We start from the raw sequence: 25344 nt of genomic DNA, 5'->3' as shown, positions 1-25344 counted from the left end.
ACCCACATGCTTAGACGGGTACTACACTGCGTTTGATTTCATGCTTTGCTGTTGTTGTCTTGAAGTTCCTGCTTTTTGAACAAGGGGCCCTGCATTTTCATTTTGCCCCATGACTTACAAATTCTATAAACTTTGTCCCAAGGAGTAGGACCTTCCATGAGCCAAAGACCCTTTTTTCTTGGAGCTGGACATGTTCACATAGATGCATGCACCTTAGATATGCCCGCCTCCCTCATGCTGTTCTCAATCCATTCACTGCCCCATGTTCCGATGTATGTTCCCATGAGTCTTTCTCACTTCACTGAATACTGATCCACTCCCACCTCCCTGCATGTTTGCTGGAGGTCTTTCTCTGATGAGGGAGCCTACTCTACCCATACAATACGCAGCCCCAAAGTGCTGGAGAATTAATACCTCCTGGAGATCAGCCCTTAACCAAATGATGACGAGGGTTGGAGGATCAATACTCCTGCTCCCTTGGATCAGTATGACTCTGAGGTGTGTGTCTTATTGTCCCCCGGAGGTCCCCAGAGGGATTGAGCTCCATGTCCCCTCAGTGCCAACTTACTTGATTAAGTACCCTTTCCCGGCTGCCTTTCCTTCCCTACCTCTTCCTCATTCCCCAACTGGTACATCCTGGGATCACCCTCGTCTCCCAAACAACTTGCACTGAAATTCTTGTCTCTGGTCTGCTTCTAGGCAAACACAAATTAAGACAATGTGTGCAGGGCACCTGGGTGGTTCAGTCGGTTAAGCGTCTACCTTCGGCTCAGGTCATGATCTCAGGGTCCTGGGACTGAGTCACACATTGGGCTTCACGCTCAGACGGGAGTCTGCTTCTCCCTCTCCCTCTGCCCCTCCCTGCCACTCATTCTCTCTCTCAAATTAACAAATAAAATCTTAAAAAAAAAAGACAACATGTGCAAACACAGATGATGCATAGATACAGACTTTCTTTCCACTGTCTCTTTATTGGAGGTCTGTGGCTGGCACGTTTGTTGGAGGTGGCTCCTTTCTGGATCTCCTGGAGGCCCTCCTGGCCGTTCTTGGTTTCACATTCTAGAAAAGACAGGGGAGGGGAGCATGGGTGGCTCAGATGGTTAGGTGTCTCCATGCAGCTCGGGTCATAAGATGGAGCCCTGCATTGGGCTCCCTGCTCAGTGAGGAGCCTGCTTCTCCTTCTCCCTCTACTCCTCCCCCTGCTTATGGTCTCTCACTCTTCCTGTCAAATAAATCAATAAAATCTTTAAAAAAATAAAAAAGAAAGGACAGGGGAGTGTAAGGCTTGGGGAGTGGGGGCCTGCCCGTGTCACCATGGGACAATGGATAAGGAAGAGGACAGGGAACCCAAAGGGAGGGGGTGGGTACATCGCTGATTGCTGGCCAGTGTACAGCTGAGACAGGGAGTGGGCAAGTAACATGAGATTGTACAGGTGGGAATATAGCGATGTTTTGGTGATCAGGGTCAGGGGCTGGGTGGGATCATGAGGCCAAGGTTATGCTGACAGGACATAGATTGCTCGGTTGGGCAGGCAGACAGGGGTCAGGGCTGCGCTCGGAACTTGCGCGGCAAGATGGGCCACAGGCGGGGTCCCTTACTCACCGCCGCGAAGCGCGGCCAGGTGCGCAGCAGGCTGAAGAGCGCGTCCCCAGGGCAGTCAGTGCGCACCAACTGGCGGTGGCCCAACAGCTCGTAGTCGGGCCGCAGGAGGCCAGCGCGCACTGCGCAGCCAGGGAGCAGGTCCTGCACGGTGTGAAGCGCAGCCTTTGCAGGCAGCTCGGCTGTGTAGTTGCCCACGAAGGCCACGCCGAAGCCGCGAGTGTTGTGGCCCAACGTGTGCGCGCCCACCCAGTGCCAGCCGCGGCCCTCGTACACATAGCCGTCTGAGCCGATCACGAAACTGTAGACGGGAGGGGGAAGCAGGCACCATGCGGCGTGAGCGAGGCCCCGCCTTTCATCTGGGCCCCTACCCCAGTTCTGCCCTTGAGCCAAGGGCCCCTTCCGACCCAAGTCCCGCCTGGTCGCTCTGGCTCTGCCCCGTCCATCCTCCTCCCACTCCCACAGTGCCACTGCAGAAACTATCCCGTCTTTCTGGATCCGACCTTCAGCATTGGCCACTCCCCTTTCTACCCAGCCCCCTCCACACAGTCTCAAGTACAGCTCCTGCCCAATTCAGAGACCTTTTCTGTCTTAGGTCATAGTCCATCGATGCTCCGTCCCAGACCCGGCTCTTAAACACAAGTCTTGCTCCTTCCTCAGGTCCTGCGTCCTTTCCTAGTTGCTATCTCAGACCCAAGAATCCCAGTCCTAAAGCCGGGACTAGAGACAAGGCCACACAGCCTCCACTTGGCCACGCCCACCGCCAAGGCCCCTCCTCCGCCTCTCCCCGTGGGCTCCGGTCAAAGCCCCGCCCCCGATCAGGCTCCGCCCACCCAGGCAACACCCTAAAAGGTTCTCGAGCCCGGGGCCTCAGTTTACCTGTAGCCGATGTCGTCCCAACCCCGAGTATCTTGGTGGAAGCGCTGCATAGAGCGCATGTCGGCGGTGCAGCGCGCGAAATCCGTGCAGGGTGGCGCAGGCAGGTATGTGTGATGTACATACAAGAACTTGAGGGGCAGCTGCAGCGGCCTGGGGCTACCCCTATAGGGCGCGGCGCCCCAGCGGCAACGTGGGTGAATGGCCGGGCACCCTGCAGAGAAGGGAGTCCGGGGCTGGGGTCAGCCAGCTGTTTCTCTGCCTGCCGCCTGCCTGCACGCCCGTTAGAGCACACCTATGGACCATCCCTCCAGAGTTCCTCCAGATTTGAGGACATTTCCATTTTGCACCACACACGGGGCCTCCACGGGGCTTTAACTTCACTGAATTGAACAGCATTTCAGTCCTCTTGGAATATCTGCTATGCTTCCCATCACCTTGGGGATGAACCCCAAGAATTTTAGCTCTTATTTTAAGGCCCTTTACTTACAATCCAGGACCCAACCTCTCCAGCTGACTCTGTTCTGAGTTCTAGGGAGGGACAGCCACAGTGAAAAAAGAGAAATCTCAGCCTCCATGTCTTGTGGGACTCTAATTGTGCGCTACTTGCTTTCCCTGCTTCATCTCTCTTAAACCACCCAGAGCGTCCAAGAGGAAGCAATGATTTTCCCAGGCTTCACTGAAGAAGGTGAGGTTCAGAGAAGTGAAGCAACTTCCCTAATGGTGCACAGAAGTTATGGCTGAACTTCCATTTGAACCTCTGTGCCTTTGTGAGTCCTGAGCCCACCTTCTGGAATGCCCCCTACCTTCCCAAACTCCTCTTCTTCTTCTTCTTCCTCTTCTTCTTCTTCTTTTTTTTTTTTTTTTGGATGAACTTTTATTCATCCTTTAAGACCCAAATCTGGCCTCTCTTTACCTGTGCAGCCACCATGGTTCCCCAGCTTGAGCCCCCATTTCCCCCTCTGGAATCCTCTAGTCGTGGATCCCCTTGACCACACGAGGCTAAGAGTGTATCTGTGACGGGGAGGTCCCAGGGGCTGGGGGCCCTTCTCACCCAGGAAGGCCTCAGTGAATTCCTTGGTAGCATTGGTGGCTACCTCTGCCAGCTGTTCCTGGCTCATGCCCTGCAGCTGAGGGTGTGTTGGCTCCAGTCTCTGTAGCAGGACAAGGGCCCCCCATATCTGCTGTGTCAAGGTGGGGGCTGAGGTCAGAGCAGCTGCGTTCTGCCGTCGGAAGTTGCTGCGAAGTCCTGAATCTCCAGCCACCCCGGCTCCATAGTATTGGTTCAACAGGTGGCTGAGAGATGGCCGAGGCTCAGGGGTTCGGCTTAGATAATCTCCAAGGAGGGCCCCATCCAGGGCCCCATTGAGGAAAGCCATGGTGATTGGCGATGCCCCAGAGTCTGAGAGTGTGAAGGTACGAGGGGCAGAGAGCTGGTCCCAGCAGCCCTCGGTCCCCAGGCCTGAATGGCTCCAGGTCTGGGGGCCCTGGAGGAAGGCCAGACCCAGGTCTCTGGCCAGGGTGACCACCAGGAGGCTGTCCACAGTGGTCGGGGACTTGGCTTTGGCACTTGGCGAGGAAGCTTGGACATCTGGAGAAGTGACTGGGACATCTGGAGAGCTAGATCTAACACCTGGAGAGGTGGGTTTGTCATCTAGATCTGTGGCTCTATTATTTGGAGGCATAGCTCGAACATCTGAGGAGGTACCATCTGGGGAGGCATCCCTGAATCTTGGGGATGCGGCTCTTATATCCAGAACCCCGGTTCCAGTGTCTGGAAAGGCAGCTCCAGTATCCAGAGGAGCCTCTGTGCTGTCCAAGGGCAGGCTGACAACTCTGTTCCCTTGTAGCCCTGCCTCCAGCCCTGCCAGAAGAGGCTCTACAGCTACTGTAGAGCCATCGGGTGCCAGCACCACTCCGTATTCCTGCCTGCCGCGGATACCATGTTGGGCCACGTCCTTGATCAGGCCCTGAAACTCTGAGCTCAGTTGCTGGGGATCCAGCCTGGTGTCCTTGATGTTCCACTGCTCCAGCAGGAAGCGATGGAGGACATCGTGGGGGCCAGAGTCCTGGGCAAACAGCAGCAGTGCAGAAGCAGTGTGGCTGGCAATGGTGGCTGGTACCTTCTGCTCGAGCTCAGCGAGGGCCTGGATGACAGAGTCCATGAGCAGGGGCAGTGTGGCTGCAGGAGGAGGAACACCATTAGCCCAGTGACCCAGCACCCTCTGTTCCCCACCCCCTGCTGCTTCCACATTTTTCTCAGTGCCCCCAGCTCTTCATCGGACAACCCTGTGACTCCCACTACTGTCCTTGTGTAGATGAGGACACTGAGGCACAGACAACCGGCTAAGGAGCTTAGACGATCAGTGAGCACTGGGGAGCTGTAGCAGGTCATGGCCTGGCTGGTATTCTAAGATTGCTCCTTTGGCTTCCATGTGAAGAACAGATTTAGGGGAAGCTAGAGTAGGGAAGGAGGGACAGTGTGGGGGCAAGCGATGAAGATGGCCGAAGCCAGTGGGATGCACAAAAAATGGGAAGAGTTCCCAGGTGTTTTGAGGAAGAAATGGGCAGTTTTTCTTGATGGATTGGAGTTTGGGAGATTTTAGAGGGGAAAGTGTCCCTAAGGATGATGAGGGAGGAGAGAGTGGACCGGTGCCCAGTGATGGAAATATCAGTGGCTGAACCCGGAACCCAAGAATGCTGGCCTTAGAGCTGGGTGGGATGCTGGATGATAGCTAACATTTATTAAACATTTACTATGTGCCAAGCACCGTTCTAGTGCTTAATCCGTCTAATCTTCACAACGACCCTAATGAGAACAGAGAGGCTAAATCATCTGCCTAGGGTCACACAGCTAGAAAGTGGCAGAGGCAGCATTTGAACCCAGGTAGCTTATTCCTTACACTGTCCAGAATCCAGGTTCTTCTCCAGATGGTCCACTCTATGGCTCCTCTATAGCTTTGTTCTTCTCTTTGCCTAAAATGCCCTTTCCTGTTTCTCCATCAAGTAAAAAACTTTTCCCTTCCTCCTGTCCTAAATCTATGTTTAAGGAATCTATGTTTATGAAATAAACAAACTTTCTAAAGTTAGGAAACTTTGAGGAAACTCTACTGATTTTTGCTCTTCTGGCCCCAAGTCTGTCCCTCAGCTCCTGTCCTGACCCTACAGGGAGCATCTGGAGATTGGAGATTCCTTGAGATGGGGGCCTCCTGGGTGTCTAGCCTCACCCTGTACAGGGCTGGACGCAGAGGGGGCAGTAGTACACTCTTGCAGATCTGGGTCCTGGCCCCCGGGGTCTCTGCTTCCTCACCCACCTGTCCCTGGTTCCAGCCGCAGCAGCAATCCGAGCAGGATCCAGAGGATATCCTGGGCCACCATTGTGGGGTTCCAGATTCTGAGGGACAAATCCAGTTGACCTCAGCAGAGACCTTGGCAGAACTGGAAGGGGATGGGCATAGAGAACTAAGTGGTGCCTTTGGCCTCTGTCAAAGTCCAGAGGTGAATGACACGGCTGCCGCTTGTGGAGTTGTGGGCGGGGGATAGTGGAAGCATGGGGACAGAGTGCCCTAGGTCAAGGTCATCTGGATCTCAGGGGCTCCCCCATCCTATTCTGTCCCTCCCAGGCTGAGGTCAAAGGTCAGCAGGCCAGACCCATCCCAGGAGGGGCCTGGAGGCTAAGTAGTTTAGAGGTCCAACAAACCCTGCACGCTCCCAAGAGGGGTAGACTGAGGCCAGTCCTGCAAACTTTACCCGCTTCCTGCAGTTATTGTTCTGGAGCGGCAGCTGGCCCCAGAGGGGACTCTTAGGTGCCCGCCAAACTGGTAAGACTGGCTGTGCTGGGGGAGGAGAGAGAAGGAGAGGCCTTGGGTTGGTACCGCCTCCTGCCTTCTTTTCTGTCAGCACCTCAGGCTCAGGCAGAGGATGGGTGCAGGGCCTGGAGATTGTTTGTTGAGGCCTGCTCTGAGCCCCTGGGATCAGGAGCTGTCACCTCTCACCAGTTCCAGGTCCTAGTCTCAAGCAACCGAAGGAAGCTGAGAGCAGGGATTGGGCCGGAGGATTCCCGACCCTGGCTTTGTCCCGAGAGCTGGCTTCTGGGCTCACCTGAATTGACAGTGAGGGGTCCTCCTCTTTTCCCGTGCAAAGCAGGTGTGTGAGTCCTGCAGAAATGAACCTGCCTCCCCTTTATTCCGGACTCAGGTGGGATGGACTCCAGGTGGTTGGGGCTGTGGTATGAATTGCTTCACTGTGGGCCTCCCACCCCGAAACCAGCTTTGGGAGTTTCCAGGAGACCCACCAGGCTGGGGACTCAGTATGGGGCGGGCCCTGGGCGGGCCTGGGAATGCCCAGGCTGAGCCAGGTCTGGGATTCCCCAGGGGGCAGGGGGTGGGGTGTTTTCACAGCTATAGAGTGTCCTCTCTCTGGGGACCAAGCATCCACAGTGGGGACTCAGGAACTAGGTGCTGGGGAGGGAGGGAGGGAACGGAGACCAGCCTCTGGGGGATTCCAAGGGAATCTCTGAATCCCAGTTTCCAAGGACTTGGGGACAGGGGCAGTGGGAAAGGGAGGTGGGCTCTGCCTGGACTATGTGTCCATCTGGTGGGAGGATGGAGTGAGGAAGGGAGGTATCTGCCTGGGGTTCAAAATTTAAGGTGGTGCTGAAAATCTTTGTTCCAGTTATATTTTAATGCGATATTTCAAAAGACCAAAATGAATGCAAAAAATCCACTATAACAAAATATCAACTTTTTAGAGAAAGAGAGGATCAGAATCAGCCCTGTCCTGAGGCGTACTGGGGCCAGAGGGAAAAGTTAACATCAGGAATTGTGATCCTGCTTGCTTTACCCTAGTGCTCCCAGAATGTGGAGGGGTGGCTGAGGAGATCCCCATCTAGTGTCCACCTGGACTGGGAATGACCTTGCCTTGGCATTATGGACCCTGGAAATGTCCCTCTGCGGCTTCCACTGATTGCAGCCCCAGAGAACCCTTTTGGTTTAATACCACCATCGATTTACGCTCATTTTCCCCAGCAGGAAGATGAGCTCAGGGAGGTTAAGTAACTTGCTCAAGGACACATAGCTGAAACCTGGGGAGTGCTCCAAGGGCAAAATATGTTTCCACTATCCTGTGGCTGGGTCAGGGTCAGGGTAATTCACACGCAGAAGTGTTTCCAGACTTTCACACCCAAGAACTCCTGGGCTAGTCATCCAGAGAGCCTTGATTCCATTTTGAACCTTGGAATTTGTGACAGAGGCTGGGTAGATTTCAAGCCAGGGGTATGTCATGGCCAGCCAGCATTTCCTTTAGAGTCTGGGATTTGTGTCCTGGGGTGGACCCTTCCTGCAGGAAGCCTCCTGGATTACTCCTGGTTCTGTCTGCCCTTTACCCATCCTGGCTCTCTAGCCTGGGGAGCCTCGCTTTGACTCAGACCCATCTATGCAGGGCTAGGAGTTTCTATGTCCAGTTTTATCTCCTGCAAACTGGGAGATTCTGAGTCCTCTTAGGGTGCCCAGAAGTACCTGGCACAGGCCAGGGACCAGGTGGGTGTCAGGGAGGGATTGCTGAGTGCACAGAAGGCCTGACTGAGGATGTGAGGTCAATTGGGGATTAGGCTGTGAAACGCGCACGCACGCACACACACACGCACGCATGCACCCACACACCAAAGTGCCTGGTCTGGGCTGGGCCTGGGAGTTAGCAGAAAGGCTGGGATTCCCATGATGAATCACCAGTCCCCACCCCTGCTTCCCTTACACCTCATGAGGACCACCTGCCAGGGTAGGTCAAGGCCCCTCCGGGCTGCAGACAGACACTATACTCAAGAGAACAGTCATTATCTGGGGCCTAATGGAGGGCACAGCTCTAATGGAGGTAGCATTGACACAGACAGACAGACAGAGTCCTGGGCCCTGGATCCAAAGTGAAGGTGGGATCATGGACAGAGGCCAGAGGAAGAGGAACTTGGGGCAAGACTGGGCTTGGGGCCAACATCAGAGTTAATAATGTTCACTTTGGTAGCAGAAGCATAATCATGAAGACACTGATAATAATAATTAATAATAATAAAAGATTTTATATATATGTCTGTAGTTTTTTATTCAGCTCTGGGTTTTGTTAAAGGATGTAGGGCAGGAGTCTGCAAATGACAGCCTATGGGCTGGCTCTCTGTTTTGTAGACAATGTATTTTTTTTTGCTTTTGGGACTTTTTCAAGGTGAAATTCACCTAATATAAAAGGAACCACTTAAAAATTTATAATTCTATGGCATTTAGTACATTCAGAAAATTGTGCAATCATCATCTCTGTCTAGTTCCAGGACATTTCTATCACCCTGAAATAAGACCCTGTACTCACTTACAGTCACTGTCACTATCACCCAACTTCTGGGAACCACGGACCTGCTTTCTGCCTGTTCTGGACGTTTCACATTCATAGGATCAGACACTATGTGAGTTTTGGTGTGTCTGGCTGTTTATTTCGCTCAAGATAATGTTTCTGAGGTTCATCTGGGTCATGGTGTGAATCAGCGCTTCTTATCATGAATCAGGCAGGCAAAGAGAGAAGCGGGCTCCCAGCTCAGCTGGGATGTTGGACTCGATCCCAGGACCCTGAGATCATGACCTGAGCCGAGGGTAGACGCTTAACCAACTGAGCCACCCAAGCATCCCTGAGTCATTCTCTTTTTATGGCCGAATAATATTCCATTGTATGGATGTGCCACAATTTGTTCATATAAATTTATGTAAATAAATACAAATTTATGTAAATAAGTGATAGGAACACGTCCTCCTCATTCATTTACATTTTATCTATGACTTTCTCATTTTATCTATGACTTTCCTCATGCTGTAATAATGGCAGAGATGAATTTTTTCTGGCCTGCAAAACTGAAATATTTCCTACACGGCTTCCCCTCCCCCCAGCTTTATGGAGATATAATTGACATGTAACACTGTGTAAAGTTAAAGGTGTGCAACACGATGATTTGATACATGTAAATTGCAAAATGTTTACCACAATAAGGTTAGTTAACACATCCTATCACCTCACATAGTTATTTTTTTTGTTTGTTTGTTTTTTGTGGTGGGAACTTTTGAAATTTACTCTTAGCAACTTTCAAGTATACAGCACAGTACTGTTAACTGGAGTCGCCATGCAGTACGTTAGATCCTCAGACCTTATTTATCATATACCTTGAAGTTCGTACCCTTTGACCAGCATCTGCCCATTTCCCCATCCTCAACGCCCGGAAGCTACTATTCTACTTCTTCTTCTATGAGGTCACTTTATTTGTTTTTTTAGGTTCTACACATAAGTGAGATCACACAGTACTGATAACCTGTTTACTGCCATTCAGTTGCAGGATTTCCTTCTTTTTTCTTATGGCTGAATAATACCCCATTATATATATATATATATATATATATATATATATATATATGCCACCTCTTAAAAAATCTGTGCATTCACTGAAGGACTCTGACCATTTCCATGTCTTGGCAATTGTGAACCATGCTGCAGTGAATATGAGGGCGCAGATAGCTCTTTGCAGTAATGATTTCATTCCCATTAGATATATGTGGACTTTTTATTTATTTTTATTTTTTAAAATATTTTATTTGTTTATTTGACAGAGAGCTAGAGAGAGAGCACAAGTAAGCAGAGCGGCAGGGAAAGGGGGGGAGAGAGAAGCAGGCTCTCTGCTGAGCAGGGAACCTGATGCGGGGCTTGATCCCAGGACCCTGGAATCATGACCCGAGCCGAAGGCAGCCGCTTAACCAACTGAGCCCCTATTTATTTTTAATTTAAAAAAATTAAAAAAAAAGATTTTATTTATTTTTTGACAGAGATCACAAGCATGCAGAGAGGCAGGCAGAGAGAGAGGAAGGGAAGCAGGCTCCCCACTGAGCAGAGAGCCCGGTGCAGCTCCATCCCAGGACCCTGGGATCAGGACCCAACCGAAGGCAGAGGCTTTAACCCACTGAGCCACCCAGGCGCCCCTATATGTGGACTTTTAATAAAGTTTGCTGATCCCTCCTGAGTCAGTTAACCCAAGTTCAAATTCTCACTCTGCTGTTTACCAGCGGGAGCAAGTGGTTTAATCTCTAACTCTCATTTTGTCTATCTCTCAAGTGGGAGAATAGTACCAAACTCATAGGGTTGTTTTGGGAGCTAAATGAGGTGGTCCTATATGCTGAGGACCATCCTTGCATATAGAAAGCATGCAAAGAGTAGAGTTGTTTCTGCCCCCACTCCCTCTACTGGCCCAGCCTCCCCAGCAGAGATCCAGGGCACAGGATAATCCATGATGGCCCGAGTCCTTCTTCCTCTAGTAGTCTGGACTCACAGGCATGAATTATTTCTGCATCTGGGGCACTTGTCCAAGCCAAGGCTTCCCTGCTGGCCTTGACCCCCACAGCAGCCAGCTGGGCTTTCAGCCAGTCTGGAACCACAGCCAGATCACTGAAGCCAGGCAGGCCAGCCCCAGAATTGGTCAAACCCAATTTGCCAAAGGGAAGCAAAGTTGCTGGTGTGGATCAGCGACCCCACAGCCTCCAGCTGGGGAGATTCCGCCGTCCCTGGAGGGCAGAAGTTGAGTTCAGTCACATCTTAGAATAGAGGTGAGATTTAATCTCTCAACACCTGGCACTGAAACTGGAGAGGAGGGAGTTTTGTAACTAAGAACAGGACATATTATAGTGAAATCCTGAGTTCAGCCTTCGGCGCTATGCTAGAGGCCAAGAATGAGTGTGGGGTAAATGGGGCCAGATGTTGGTACACCCTGGGGAATATTTACTGAGAAACCACGGCTCCTAGCTGTTGTCACCCTGCTTTGAGAGAATGACACAGCGCAAAGGGCTTTAACCATTATTTTCAGAACAGAAAATTTCAAACATATTCAGAAGTAGAGAGAATTATATAATGAATCCCCATAGGTACCCATCATCCAACTGACACATGTCAACTCACGAGCCATCTTATTTCTTCCATAACTGCTACCCCCTGTCTCTCTTCTGTGATGTTCTCTGCCATTGGTGATCATCGCCTAGACCTGTTAACCCATTAGCAGCTACAACAGAGTGATATTGGGATGATTCATTCTCTCTTCATTTATTAGCTGGAATTCATCTGGAGAGAGAAACATCTTCTCATCTACCATTTGGTTACCCAGTGGTACAATTCACACGGAAGGACAAGATAAATGCTTGATATCTTTCCTTCCCTCATTTTCAAAGTCATTGCTGGGCTCCTTAACATCCTCCAAAGGTAGATAATGAGATTTACCTCTCCCCCCATATCTTTACAAAATCATGGACTTAAACTACTGAAATGTGTGAATACATTGAAGTTTTTTTTTTTTTATCATTACTGATAATCAAATTATTATCCCTCCTTTGGCCAGTGGGAGCCTCTTCACTGTGACTCCTGAGTTCTTTTGACATGGCTCTTTTTTTTATGATGTAACAAGAGATTTCAGGACTATCTTGTACATTTCCTGCCACAAACCTGAGAATCAACCATTTCCCCAGGGAGCCCTTCTTTGATTGGAAAGTGGTACTTAGAGATAGGAATCAAAGTGCTAAAGGTGCTCATGGCTACTGGGTTAGTTGTTTCTAGGACTTTTCACTGGATAGAAGTAGGAAATCCCCTACCATTTTTTCTTTTTAATTTTTAAAGTATTTATTGATTTATTAAATTTTTTGAGAAAGTTAGAGAGGGTGTGAGTATGAGCGGGCGGGGGGCGGTGGAGGGGCAGAGTGAGAGGGAGAGAAAGAATGAGGAGAGAAAATCCCAAGCAGGCTCCATGCCTGGCATGGAGCCTGACTGGGGGCTCGATCTCACGACCATGAGATCATGATCTGAGCCAAAATTGTGAATTGGATGCTTAATCCTGAGCCACACAGGTGCCCCTGTTTTCCCCTTGTTTAGGCTGAACAATATTCCGTTGTACAGATAGACCATATTTCGTTTATCCATTCATTCGCTGATGGACATTTGGGTTGTTTCCACTTTGGGCTATTGTGAGTAGTGCTGCTGTGAACGTGAGTGTACAAATATCTGTTTGAGTTGAGTTCCCACTTTCATTTCTTTTGGGTATATACCCAGAAGTGGAATTGCTGGATGATGTGATAATTGTATGTTTAATTTTTTAAAGAACCTGCCAAACTGTTTTCCACAGCGGCTGCCCCATTTTACGTTCCCACCAGTGGTTCACAAGAGTTCCAATTTTTCTCTACACTTTTGTGACATTTGTTATTTTCTTTTTTATAATAGCTATCCTAATGGGTGTGAAGTGAGGGATTATTTGTTAAGTGTAATATTGCCTTAGAATTATGTGAGATATTTGCATGGTTCTAAAGTCAAATCTGCGAAACAAGGTATATAGAGAAACATCTAGCTTCTACTCATTTACCTTTCATCATGTTCTTTCCCTCCTCCTCAGGTAATCATTTATAATTTTTTCATGGTCTATGGTTCCATTTTATTTATTTTTTTTAAAGATTTTATTTATTTATTTGACAGAGATCACAGTAGGCAGAGAGGCAGGCAGAGAGAGGGGAAGGGAAGCAGGCTCCCTGCTGAGCAGAAAGCCCAATTCGGGGCTCGATCCTAGGACCCTAAGATCATGACCTGAGCCGAAGGCAGAGGCTTTAACCCACTGAGCCACCCAGACACGCCTATTGTTCCATTTTAAAAAACTATATATATCTATGTAACTGTCACTAGTATATATAATATATATTTCTTTCCACTTAATACTGTTTCCTGGAGATCTCTTCATGCCAGAATAGAGAGATAATTCTCATTCCTTTTTACAGCTGCATAGGACCCCAACATGTGGCTGTGCCTTGATTTATTCAACCATACCCTATTGATGGGCTTATGGGCTATTTCCAGTCTTCTGATACAGTATTTAAAAAGATTTTATTTGTGTATTTATTTGAAAGATAGAGTGGGTGAGAGAGAGACCATGAGCAGGGGGAGGGGGAGAAGCAGATTGCGCTGCTGAGCAGGGAGCCCAATGCTGGACTCGATCCCAGGACCCTGAGATTCTGATCTGAGCCAAAGGCAGGTGCTTAACCACCTGAGCCACCCAGATGCTCCAGCATTTTGATATTTTTGATATTTTCTTTGTTTAAAGATTTTTTACAATTTATTTATTTGACAGACAGAGATCACAAGTAGGCAGAGAAGCAGGCAGAGAGAGAGGAGAAAGCAGGCTCCCTGCTGAGCAGAGAGCCCGATGTGGGGCTCGATCCCAGGACCCTGGGATCATGACCTGAGCCTAAGGCAGAGGCTTAACCCACTCAGCCACCCAGGCGCCCCTATTTTGATATTTTCAATAAATATTTTCAAAATAAATATTTCAAAAATATTGATATTTTCAATAGTGCTGTTGTGAAAAGCCATGTTCATTTATCTTTTTCTTAGTTTTACAAGGGACTTTTGGGATATATTCCCTTAGGTGGATAAATGAGCATACAATTTTGCCAGATATTACCAATTTCTCCTCCCCAGAGCTTATATCTCTTCGCTTTCCCACTAGTAAAACTTTTTCATTTGATCTGGTGGACTCCTATACATTCTTCAAGACCTATCTCCACTACCCCGGTTTCCAGGAGGACTTCCCTTCTCCTCTGGCTCTCTCCTCTTGGCTTTTCCAGCTGTGGGCTCCTTTCTTTGGCTGAGCCCTGATACTGAGCTTTTGGGAGTGTCTGTGTCCGACAATATACTCTCCAGACTGGGAGCTTCTAGAGGGCTGGCTCCAGGATTGAGTCCTTTTAGAGAGCATTTGGCATGTGACTGGGCATAGAGAGGTGATAATAACAGGTTTTCTCTCTGAACAAAGGACAGCTCCTTGGCCCTGGGCCTCCTTGCTGTCTCCTCCTGGGCCAGGAAAAAAGAACCAGGTCAAGCTGGCCAATATCCTGGGTTCTGCTGTCTGCCCTCTGGCTGAGTCACCTGTACTCAAGCATGGTAAACTCAGTGTGGGTGTCTGTCACCTGCATGGCTCCCAGGCAGAGGAGTGGGACCTGCTTCAGGTCAGGGAGACCCCACGACCCATTTAGCCTTCCCCGAGGTCAGGGAGACCCCACAACCCATTCAGTCTTCCCCACTCCCTAGGTAAAGCACCTCCCTCTCTGTGCCTTGATTTCTCTAACTCTAAAATGGCAACAATAATGTGCTTATCTCATGGCCTTAGCAAAGGAATCAGTGATATAAAATTGTATGAACCTGCTTCCCACTATTTATTTATTTACCATGTATTTATTATTGTGGTGAAATTCATGTAATGTAATCATTTTAAATTTTAAAGAGAATAGTTCTGGGGCATTTAGTACATTTACAGTGTTGTGCAACCATCACTTCTATCTGGTTCCAGAACATTTTCATCACCCCCGACGGAAACTCTGTACAAATTATGTAATCATTTCCCATTTCCCCTCCCCTCAGCCCCTGCCAACCACCGCTCTGCTTTTTGTCTCAAAGAATGACCTATTCTGGACATTCCATATAAAAGGGATCACATATTACGTGATTTTGGTGACTGGCTTCTTTCACTCAGTGTAATGTTTCTGAGGTTCATCTTCGTGGTGTGTGTCAGGGCTCTGATCCTTTTTACAGCTGAATGACATGAAAATGTGTACACAGGACATTTTGCTTACCTGTTCATAATTTCATTGACATTTGGGGTGTTTCCACTTTTGGTTTTTGTGAAGAGTGCTGCTGGAAATATGTGTATACTTGTACTTATTTGAATATTGTTTTCAATTCTTCAGGGTCTCTACCTAGGAGTGGGATTGCTGGGTCATATGGTACCTCTAAGTATAACTTTATTTTTAAAAAGATTTATTTATTTATTTATTTATTTGACAAACAGAGAGATCACAAGCAGGCAGAGCAGCAGGCAGGCAGAGAGAGAGGAGGAAGCAGGCCCCCTGCTGAGCAGAGAGCCTGATGCAGGACTCGATCCAAGGACTCTGGGATCATGACCTAAGCTGAAGGCAGAGGCTTAACCCACTGAGCCACCCAGGCTCTCCTATGTTTAACTTTTTGAGGAACCATCGAATACTTTCTATCTCTGTTGCCGCACAAAGCCAGTAAAGAGAGAATTCAAAGTGAAGAATTCTAAGTCCCCATTTGGCAGCCAAGGAAACTGAGGTTGGGAGAGGTGACCCCACACCATCCTGAGGCTAATGGCCATCAGATTATTCCCTGTGTGCTTAGTGACCACTGAGTGCTGGACACTTGCTAAGGAAGGGCTTAGGATTGGGCCCCACATAGTCTTTGCATCTCTGAACTCTGACAGATCTGGGTTTACCTCCCTACTGGGGCAAGTTGCTTCCTTCCTCTCAGCCTCCACCTCTCTACCTATAAATGATCCTAATCCAAGTCCTTCCTTTATTGTGGAGACTCAACACGGTACTGTAGGCAGAGGAAGGTACCTATATTATGCCTTTGATTTATGAAGGCTCGAACCAACAAGAACGTGGTCAACTGAGGCTTGGGGGTGTGAAGTAACTTGCCAAGAGTCACACAGTGGTTGGTGATTGGCTCTATCCTACAAGCATTTTTGAGAAATTTTCTGAAGCTTAATCTTTCTGGAAGCTAGCAAGGAGAAATTTCTATGGGAGGTCCTCTGGGGTGGGGGACAATTTGCTGCTAGGTTGCTTTGCTGTTTGGGGAGCTGACCTTTGATAACACAGAATCTTGCTGAATCAGCCTGGGGTAGCCTGTGGTCATGAACCACAACTGGTTCCTGGTGGAGGTCACCTTTGCCCCAACCCACTCACTCCTCCTTTCTGGTCTATAGTTTATATCAGCACAGCAGGAGGCAGGGTGACTTCCGGTGCCCCAAAGAGGCACAGGCCAGGCACTTCCTTGCTTCCAGTCATCGTCTCCTACTGGTCCTCTGTTGCGGGGCACCCTTCTCCCTCCCTCTCCTTTCTGCGGTGCATACACTAGAACTTTCAGGCTCTGGCTTCTACTAGTCCTTCTAATCTCCTCTCCTCATGGGTTCCTCAGTCCAGCCCACTGGCCTCTTGCTTCTTCTTCTTCTTTTTTTTTTTTTAAAGATTTTATTTATTTGACAGAGAGAGAGAAATCACAAGTAGGCAGAGAGGCAGGCAGAGAGAGAAAGAGGAGGAAGCAGGCTCCCCGAGGAGCAGAGAGCCCGACATGGGGCTTGATCCCAGGACCCTGGGATCATGACCTGAGCCGAAGGCAGAGGCTTTAACCCACTGAGCCACTCAGGCGCCCCTGGCCTCTTGCTTCTTGACGATGTGGCTCTCATTCCACCCTACGGCCTTTGTACTTTCTGCTCACTTTGCTTGGAATGTTCCAGTTCATGTCTTCCTATCATTCGGGGATCACTCAAACATTACTTCCTCCTAGAAGCCTATCCCTAACCACGCTGCGTAAACTAGGTTCCCAGTCTCTCCTTTTGAGCTCATTCTATTTACCAAGACCCTTACCTGACAGTATCTTAGTCATTTGTTTATTTATCTTATGTATGCATTTATTTATTTATTGTTGCCTCCCCCACTTGGAGGGAAACTCCATGGGAGCAGGGACCTGTCTTGCTCGGGGCTGCGTCCCCAGGGCTGAGACCAGTGCCTGGCACTTAGCATTCAGGTGTTCACAAAATGTCTGTCAACTGACTGACCGTTGGGCTTCTTTTTTTTTTTTTTTAAAGATTTTTATTTATTTATTTGACAGAGATCACAAGCAGGCAGAGAGGCAGGCAGAGAGAGAGGAGGAAGCAGGTCCCCCGCTGAGCAGGGAGCCCGATGCAGGACTTGATCCCAGGACTCTGAGATCATGACCTGAGCCGAAGGCAGCGGCTTAACCCACTGAGCCACCCAGACGCCCCGGGGCTTCTTAATAAACATGAATTTTCTTCCCCCTAAACTGGATCATGAGGTTAAATACCTTTTCATACTCAGCCTCCAAGTCCTGGGAGGCTCTTCCGATGGGCCCCAAGGGCTAAATTCCTGACTCTGTTCCTACCAGACTGTGTGACTTTGGGAAAGCTACTGCCAGTCTCTGGGACTCCAATTTTATTTTATCTTTTTATTTATTTATTTATTTATCTATCTGAGAGCGAGAGAGTGAGAAAGAGCATGAGAAGGGAGAATGTCAGAGGGAGAAGCAGACTCCCTGTGGAGCTGGGAGCCTGGTGCAGGACTCGATCCCGAGACTCCAGGTTTCATGACCTGAGCTGAAGGCAGTTGCTCAACCAACTGAGCCACCCAGGCACCCTGGGACTCCAATTTTCCAAGAAAGTTCTTAAATCCCCCCTCCCCCCAATCTAGTGAAAGCTCTGGCTCCAAGTCTCTCCTGAAAAGATAAACGCCCGATTTTGCACATGATTTTAAGGGATTTAATGATTCCATCAAGTCCAATGCTGGGCTTCTCCTCCAGTTGACCCATATTGAAACTGATTTGTTCATTGACTCAGTTGGTCAGCAGGTATTCAGCATTTTGTGCCCACCCTCATGGTGGGAGATTCTGTGGCCTCTAAATTTCCAAGCTCTGGGCTCTGAGGTTTCCAAGAGCAGGGAGGTGGGGGTGAGGGGTGGGCGGAGGGGACAATTTCAGCTAGACTCTCTGCCCTACATGGTCATGACTAGGTTAGCTACAGGAGCCAGAGGGGCAGCTGGGGTACAGCTTGGGAAGGGGCATAGACAAGTTCCTGGAAGAGGGATTGGGTTTTGAAGGATAAATGGGATGGTCTGGCAGGGAAGGGCGGTCCAGCCTAGGAAACAGCTTCGGGGGATTTGAGGGAGGGAAGAGAAATAACACACATTTACACAACATATTTTTAGGAAGAGATCGCTTTCAGGTGGCAGCCTCAGGCCCACCCCAAGAGGGAAGGAAGATGATTTTACGGTCGAGAAGAAAGAGGCACAGAGATGCTAAGAGCCGTACTCCAGGCCCTACAGCAGGTAAGTGGTGGACTACGGGTCTAGACACCCCCAGGCTTCTTCTAACGGGGCTTTCTTATTGGCCGACGGACAGAAGACCTGTTTCTGATAGGGTGAGGTATGTGGGGAGGGCCGAGCCTGACTAGTGGAGGGAGGAGTAGTTCAGTCGGCCAGGGAGCACGAACGTGGAATTTAGTTGTCTGTGAAGCGCCAGAGGAGCGTCTGATTGCCTGAAAGAAGGGAAGGCCGAGTCTGATTGGCCGAGGGCTAGAGAACATTTAATTGACGGAGGCGTAGGAGGGTGGAATCTGATTGGCTGAGGGGAAGTCGGACCGAGGTATCATTGATGCCAGCAGTACCTTTTAGCTTCCAATCCGCAAATCCCGCAAATCCCGTGTCCCTGGGCCCCGGTAGAGGGAGGTGGAGATTAATCCCCCACCAGTGTGGGGAAATGGAGACAGGTGCGTGTGGAGGAAGGGAAGGGGCTGGGTCGCTCCAGGCGGAGTCCAGGAAGGACACTTTCCTAGCCATACCTAATCTTGTTCGCATTCCCCTTCACGACCCCAGCCTCCCCCCTCCCCGCATTGTCTTTGCCCCCTCGGTGCTCCCTGCTCTCCCCAGCAGTCGTCCCCAGTTCTGGGAGCGTGCTGTCCATCTCTCTAGCTTCTGAAGACCAGGGCCTCTCCTCCCGCCGCCCGCCCCGAGGGGGTGTCCCGCACCCGCCTGGCTCCTTATTGAGACCATCTCCCCCTTTCCCTCTCTTCCCATTTGCCGTCTTTCTCTCCACCCCCCCCCCCCACTTTCTTCTCCCCAAGTTAGTCTCCATTTCTCCATCAAAAACGCCAACCTAGATGTGGCCCAGGCCCAAACCCTTGGCGTCACCCCTGCCTTCCCTCCTCTCACACCCACATTCCGTCTGTCGGCAAGTCCCGTCACCTCTAAACAAACCCCCCAATCTTACCACCTTTCACAGCGCCGGCCCTCCAGGGCTGCTCCTCCTCCGGCTCCTCCCGCCGCTCTGGCGCCCCCTTTCGTCGGCGCATCAGAGCCGGAGGGAACCGGGAAAATCCCAGTCAGGCCCCAGCGCAGTCAGCATCCTCCCCAGCTGGGAACCGTCCGTGGCGCCCATTCCCCAGAGGAAAACTCGAAGTGCCTCCTAGGGGCACAATCCGTCCGGTCACCTTCCAGCCCCTGTGTCCTCCTGCTCTCTCCACCGCTCACTTGGCTCCGGCCTCATTGGACTCTTGGCTGTTTCTTCAGGCACGGTCCAGCCTCTGGTCTCTGCTCAAAGAGCACCTCAGACGTCTTCCTTATGCCCTTGGCTCCCTAGATTGTCCTCCACAGCACACATCCCATAAAATAAGCTTTTTGCTTATGTGTTTCTAGTTATGCTGTATTGCATCTCCACTGCAGAACAACGCCTGGTACTTCCTGGGAGCTTGGTGTTTGCTGAATGAATATGTGCTCTGTGCTCGCTGGGGCTGGGGAAAAAGGCAGGGAGTGAGCAAGAGGCTGTTTACATGCACAGAGCTCTCAGCTAAACACACCGTTCCAAGAGCAAGTTTGCTGTGACCGAGGATGTACGGGGCTGTGGCTGCATGGAATGTGAGCTTGAACTGAGCTCAGAAGTTAGGGAAGTCCCCAGAGAACCCTTTGAGCTGATACCTGAAGGAGAAGTAGGAGTTAGCGGAGCAGGGGAGAGGGAAGAGAATTCCAGACGGAGGGAACAGCATGTGCAAAGGCTTTGAGGGGGAGAGAGATGGCCTTGAAGGGTTTGGCAAGATGGTTGCAAGTGAAAGTGAGCAAGAGTGTGGTGAGTGATGAGTTGGAAGGTGTTTGCTGCTCCATTCACCCCACATCCCTGAACAGCTCTGGTCTTTGCTCCAAACCTTGAATTACCTCCTGCCTTGTCTCCACCCTTCTGCCCCCTATTTTGTGTCCTGGGAGGCTGACTTGAATGGACCACTCAACCTTTGCCTTGTGGCTTCCAGTTGGATTCAACCAATAGGGAGCCACAGTGGGCACTGGAGGGAGGGAGGAGACTGAGGTCAAGGTATTAGTATCTCATCTCCTCTCCTGTGTGGTCCATGCAGGCTGCCTGTGCCCCTCAACCAACAGCTCTTTCCAGGCAGTCCTCTCTCTGCATATAGCCCTATCAAGTCCAGGTTCTAGCAACTGCTTTTGCCCCGTAGCCCCAGGTCCCAGGGCTCTGGGGTGGTAATGGCTCCTGGCTGTACTATCTTTTATTAAACTCTTTTCATTAAACTTCTGTTTCTTGCTGGCTCTCTCTTTTTTACTGAGGTGAAATTCACATAATATAAAGTTAACCCTCTTGAAGTGTATAATTTGGTGGCATTAGTACATTCACATATTGTGCAACCATATCACCACTGTCTAGTTCCAAATTTTTTCCATCATCCCAAGAGGAGCTCCTGCACTCATTCTCTTTGGTATGGACTTTACTCCTCACTGCCCCTGTCCCCCTGTCACCGGTCATCCCTGATGTGCTCTGTCTCTATGGATTTACCTCTTCTGCTCATTTCACAGAAATGCAGTTATACAATGTGTGACCTTTTGTGTCTGGCTTCCTTCACTCAGCGTGATGCTTTCGAGGCTCACCCATGGGGTAGCATGTGTCAGGGCCTCGTTCTTTTTTATGACTGAGTAATATTCCACCATATGGATGGACCACATTTGTTTATTTCTCCGTGGATGGATACTTGGGTTGTTTCCACCTTTTGGCGACTGTGAATCATGTTGCTCTGAATCTGTGTGGACATATGCACATACAGGGACACTGAGTCTCTGTTTTCACTTCTTTTGGTTATATACTTAGGAGCGGAATCACTGGCTCATATGGTAATTCTATGTTTAGCTTTTTGAGGAACTGCTAAACTGTTTTTCATCGCGGCTGCACCATTTTACGTCTTCACCAACAGTGTTGGAGGAAACTGCTCTTCTTTTTGTCTCTGCCCCCAAAAAGTCTGCTGTGAGCTTCTGGAGGCCCAGGAGAAACTCTTCCGCTCACTCCTGCCATGCGTCTCCTTTGGCCACTTGCACATGTTTTTCTGGAACCATCTCCCTAACCCGGCCACCGCTTCTATGTTTCACCCTCCCACTTCGATTATAGTTTGTTGGTTGCTTCCAGGCTGAGGACTCTGGTGCCTGGGAGCCACGGAGCCCTGTCCCTTCCCAGGCCCTGGGCCTCTTGCCCTCTGGGCACAGGCCACTCTTCCTCAACCTCCCAGATGTGGCTCATCTCTCCCTCCAGCTTCATGCCTCTGCCTGCCCTCTCTCTAAACGCAGCTGTGATCCACGCTTCTGTCAACGCATTCTCTGTCCACCTCCTCCCAGGTGACCTCACTGACCTACTCGCTGGGCATCTGTGTCCTCCCAGGACAGGTGACTCAGAGATGCACTTCTCCTGATGGGCCCAGCTGCCTCCCTGGTGCCTCTCCTTGGCAGACAGGGTGTCTCAGCTTCAGCACTGCTGACACCTGAGGCGGGATCATTCTCCATGGTGGGGGCTGGGCTGTGCATTGTAGGATGTTCAGCTGCACCCCTGGCCTCTGTTGACTGGATGCCAGTCGGTCCTCCCCCTCTACAATGTGACAGCCCGAAGTATCTCCAGGCATTGCCAAATGGTATCTCCAGGCATTGCCAAATGTCCCCTAGCGCGATAGTCTGCCCCAGTTGAGAACTGCTGGGATCGCCCAAATCCAACCACACGCCCCAAGTGTTGATGTCCGTCCAGCCCATGGTCTGTGCCAAGTCTGGGGCCGAGCACCCTGCAAACCCCACTTCAGCTTGCGATCATCGCCTCTGTTTTATCTGTACAAATATGGGGGCTTACAGTAGCCACGTGACCTGCCCGAACTAACAGCCAGGAAGCCTACTGGGCCCCTCAACTTGTTCCTCCCTCCTTGTCCCTATCTCTCTGAGGGCAGAGATACTGAGCTGTTGCCTATTCCTCTCTTCTTCTCTTCCTCTGCCACCCGAAACCCCACATCCAGCCAGGCACCAAAGCAGATGTCCTTCACATCCCTAAACAGTCCACATCCCTGGGGTGCCTGGGTGGCTCAGTCCGTTGAACATCCAACTCTTGATTTTGGCTCACCTCAGGGTCCGGGGATCCAGCCCGGTGTCAAACTCTGCAGCCAGCCGGGAGTCTACTTCTCTTCTCCCTCTGCCCCTCCCCCTTACTCATGCACTCTCTCGCTCTCTCTGAAATAAATAAATAAATCTTTAAAAAAAAAAAAACCCACATCCCTGACAAAATCAATAAGCTCCACTGTGCTTTATTTTTTTAAAAAAGATTTTATTTATTTATTTGACAGGCAGAGATCACAAGTAGGCAGAGAAGCAGGCAGAGAGAGAGGAGGAAGCAGGCTCCCCGCTGAGCAGAGAGCCCAACGCTGGGCTCAATCCCAGGACCCTGGGATCATGACCTAAGCCAAAGGCAGAGGCTTTAACCCACTGAGCCACCCAGGCACTCCTCCACTGTGCTTTCAAACCAACTAAAGGGGGCTCCTCTCCTGCTCACGCACCATCCAGGGCTCCCCATTGCCTGCCAGATCAACCCTCAGCCACTTGGGCTGATTTTCAAGGCCTTTCACATCCTCTCCTGCACCCCTCCTCGTCTCTCACACCCCAGGGCTAGAGAGAGCCACCTGCCCAGCCACACCCTCAGGTTTCTCTGAGCCCAAGCCCCACCCCCTCTCCTGCATCTGTTGAAATCCAACCTCTCCCTCCAGTCCCAGCTCAGATGTCACATCCTTCACGTAGCCTTCCTGTCTGCCTCCTCCAAACAGCACAGCTTCAATTATTTGTATTACCTCTTCTTCCCTTAGAAATGCCACCTCCTCTCACCCTTAAAGAGGGCTCAGCACCCAGTGAGGGAATATGCCTAAGATGGGAAAGGAAAGGGATAAAGACATCAGCCAAGTTTATCACCTGCCAGGACAAGTGGGCGTCTTACGCTGGCTTTAAAATTCCCTCAAAGTTTCGAGCCCCGCTGTGTCTTGTTTTCTGGAATTTGGAAGAGATTGTTGCCTAAGAGTTCCCAAACTTGAATTTGGGACTCTTTGGCTTTATCCTTCATCTTTGTCTTAATCCAGAAAGATGGCTTCTGATACTGAAATTTTAGTCATTCCCAATCTTCTGTCACCAGTATTGCTCTATCTACGTATTACCTTTTGTTACTTAATAGTTTTCTTTCAGTGGTCTTCCTCTAAAGCCTTATTTTATTTTTTAAAAAGATTTTTTTTATTTATTTGACTGAGAGCACAGGCACAAGGTGGTGGGAAGGGCAGAGGGAGAAGCAGACTCCCCACTGAGCAGCAACTCCCCCCCCCTTAATTCTGGGCTCAATCCCAGGACACCAGGATCATGACCTGAGCCAAAGGCAGATGCTTAATCAACTGAGCCACCCATACACCCCAAGCCTTATTTATTTTATTTTTAAAAAGATATTTATTTATTTGGCAGGGAGAGAGAGAGAGAGAGAGAGGAGAAACACAAGCAGGGCATAGAGAGAGGGAGAAGCAGGCTTCCCCCTGAGCAGGGGCCCTGATGCAGGGCTCCATCCCAGGATGCTGGGATCATGACATGAGCTGAAGGCAGACACTAAACAACTGAGCCATCCAGGCACCCCAAATCAGATTTATTTTAAAGTAAAATTTATATAACTATTATTATATCCACAAGGCTATAGATTTGATATCTAGGGTGAGTCTATTTTTTTCTTCTATGAATCAAAGCAAATCTCTCACTTAACATAAATACATAAAATAGAAAATGGATTGAAAGTGTTCCTTCATGTGCCATCTAAAATTACCAGACCAACATAATTTACATCAGACTTCAGACACTTGTGTGGGTCTTTGGGGACAAGCCAGAGTATTTTCTGTGTGGCTCAAACTTGTGAAAATACATTTCTTCATTCATTGATCCCATCTTTTCTTCCCCCAGCTCCATTAAGGTGTAACTGACAAAAATTTAAGGTGTACAATGTGACTCAACATTTATTCTTGTGTTTCAGGTTTCAGCTGGCCACCTGACACCCAACTCAGATAGCAGCTTCCCCTCTACCTCGTTGCAAAACCCTGTTACATCCCTTCACTGGGGAAGGGAAACTTCCTGCTGGATATGTTTCTTTCTCTTTTCCCTGCGTAAGCCTCCAATCCACAAGGGCAAGGATTGGGTCTGTTTTTATTCTCTGTCATGTTCCCAGCACCTAGAACCATGCTTGGGTCGTTCCACAGCAGGCCCTTCCAACTGCAGGGATTTATTCTAAATTAAGTGCTGCCTAGCCCTGATGAGCTGAGCCTGGGGTCTCACCCTCAAGGAGACCCTGGTCTCAGGGGGAGACAGAGTCAGCTAAAGCAGGACTTGCCTGATTGAAACTTGTACATGGATGGGGCTGCGAAGCCACTGTTTTCTCTGAACTAGGGCATGCAGAGCATGGAGCAAGCCATCAGGATTTGCTGGTGAGGCAGAGGGCTGGAAACTCCATGGTGGTTAATAATAGTCCGCACATACCTAGCACTTACTGTGTGATCAAATACAAAATTGCTTCCTATACCTTGAAGCAGGGATTTTCAGCCTCACTGCTGTGGACATTGGGGCTGGATCATTCTCTTTTGTGAGGGGCACATTCTCATTGTGTGCATTGTAGGACTTTTTGCAGCATCCCTGGCTCTACCCACTAGATGCCAGCAGTACCCCAGCATCCAGGTGTGGTGGCCAAAGTGTCTCTAGACATTGTCAAACTGTCTCCTGGGGGACAGAATTACCATGGGTGGCAACTGTTCCCCTAAAACATTACAGCCATCCTCTAAGATGGACACACAGAGAGTAGCTGAGGGAGTCATTTGAACCCCCTGTCTCCAGAGTGCATGTCTAACCACTAGCTGTGTGGTTTTGTGTGTGGTCCTGGCCCCT

The 25344-nt window shown here is 49.8% G+C and overlaps 2 protein-coding genes across 3 annotated transcripts in view; one reads left to right on the top strand and one right to left on the bottom strand.

Moving 5' to 3' along the window:
* LOC101694333 (cytochrome P450 4F22) overlaps positions 1 to 25344 on the top strand; it is a 58584-nt gene that overhangs the window by 1822 nt on the left and 31418 nt on the right. For both annotated transcript variants that reach the window (XM_004761123.3, XM_004761124.3), the window contains exon 2: positions 18304 to 18423. The gene's annotated coding sequence lies outside the window, so the exon portion shown is untranslated. The remainder of the gene's footprint in view (positions 1 to 18303; positions 18424 to 25344) is intronic.
* Positions 952 to 6641, bottom strand: PGLYRP2 (peptidoglycan recognition protein 2). Its single transcript, XM_004761120.3, has 6 exons — positions 6578 to 6641; positions 5791 to 5914; positions 3531 to 4658; positions 2480 to 2690; positions 1604 to 1901; positions 952 to 1059 (listed from the first exon to the last, which is right to left on the bottom strand). Exons 2-6 carry the CDS (start codon positions 5852 to 5854, stop codon positions 970 to 972), a joined length of 1791 nt encoding a protein of 596 aa, XP_004761177.1. The 5' UTR covers positions 5855 to 5914; positions 6578 to 6641; the 3' UTR covers positions 952 to 969.

The sequence above is a fragment of the Mustela putorius genome, unplaced genomic scaffold, assembly GCF_011764305.1.
Source record: "Mustela putorius furo isolate JIRA1106 unplaced genomic scaffold, ASM1176430v1.1 tig00000095_pilon_pilon_pilon, whole genome shotgun sequence".
NCBI classification, from domain to species: Eukaryota; Metazoa; Chordata; class Mammalia; order Carnivora; family Mustelidae; genus Mustela; species Mustela putorius.
The sequence above is the reverse complement of the archived record's forward strand: the minus strand, read 5'-3'. Positions and strand labels throughout refer to the sequence as shown.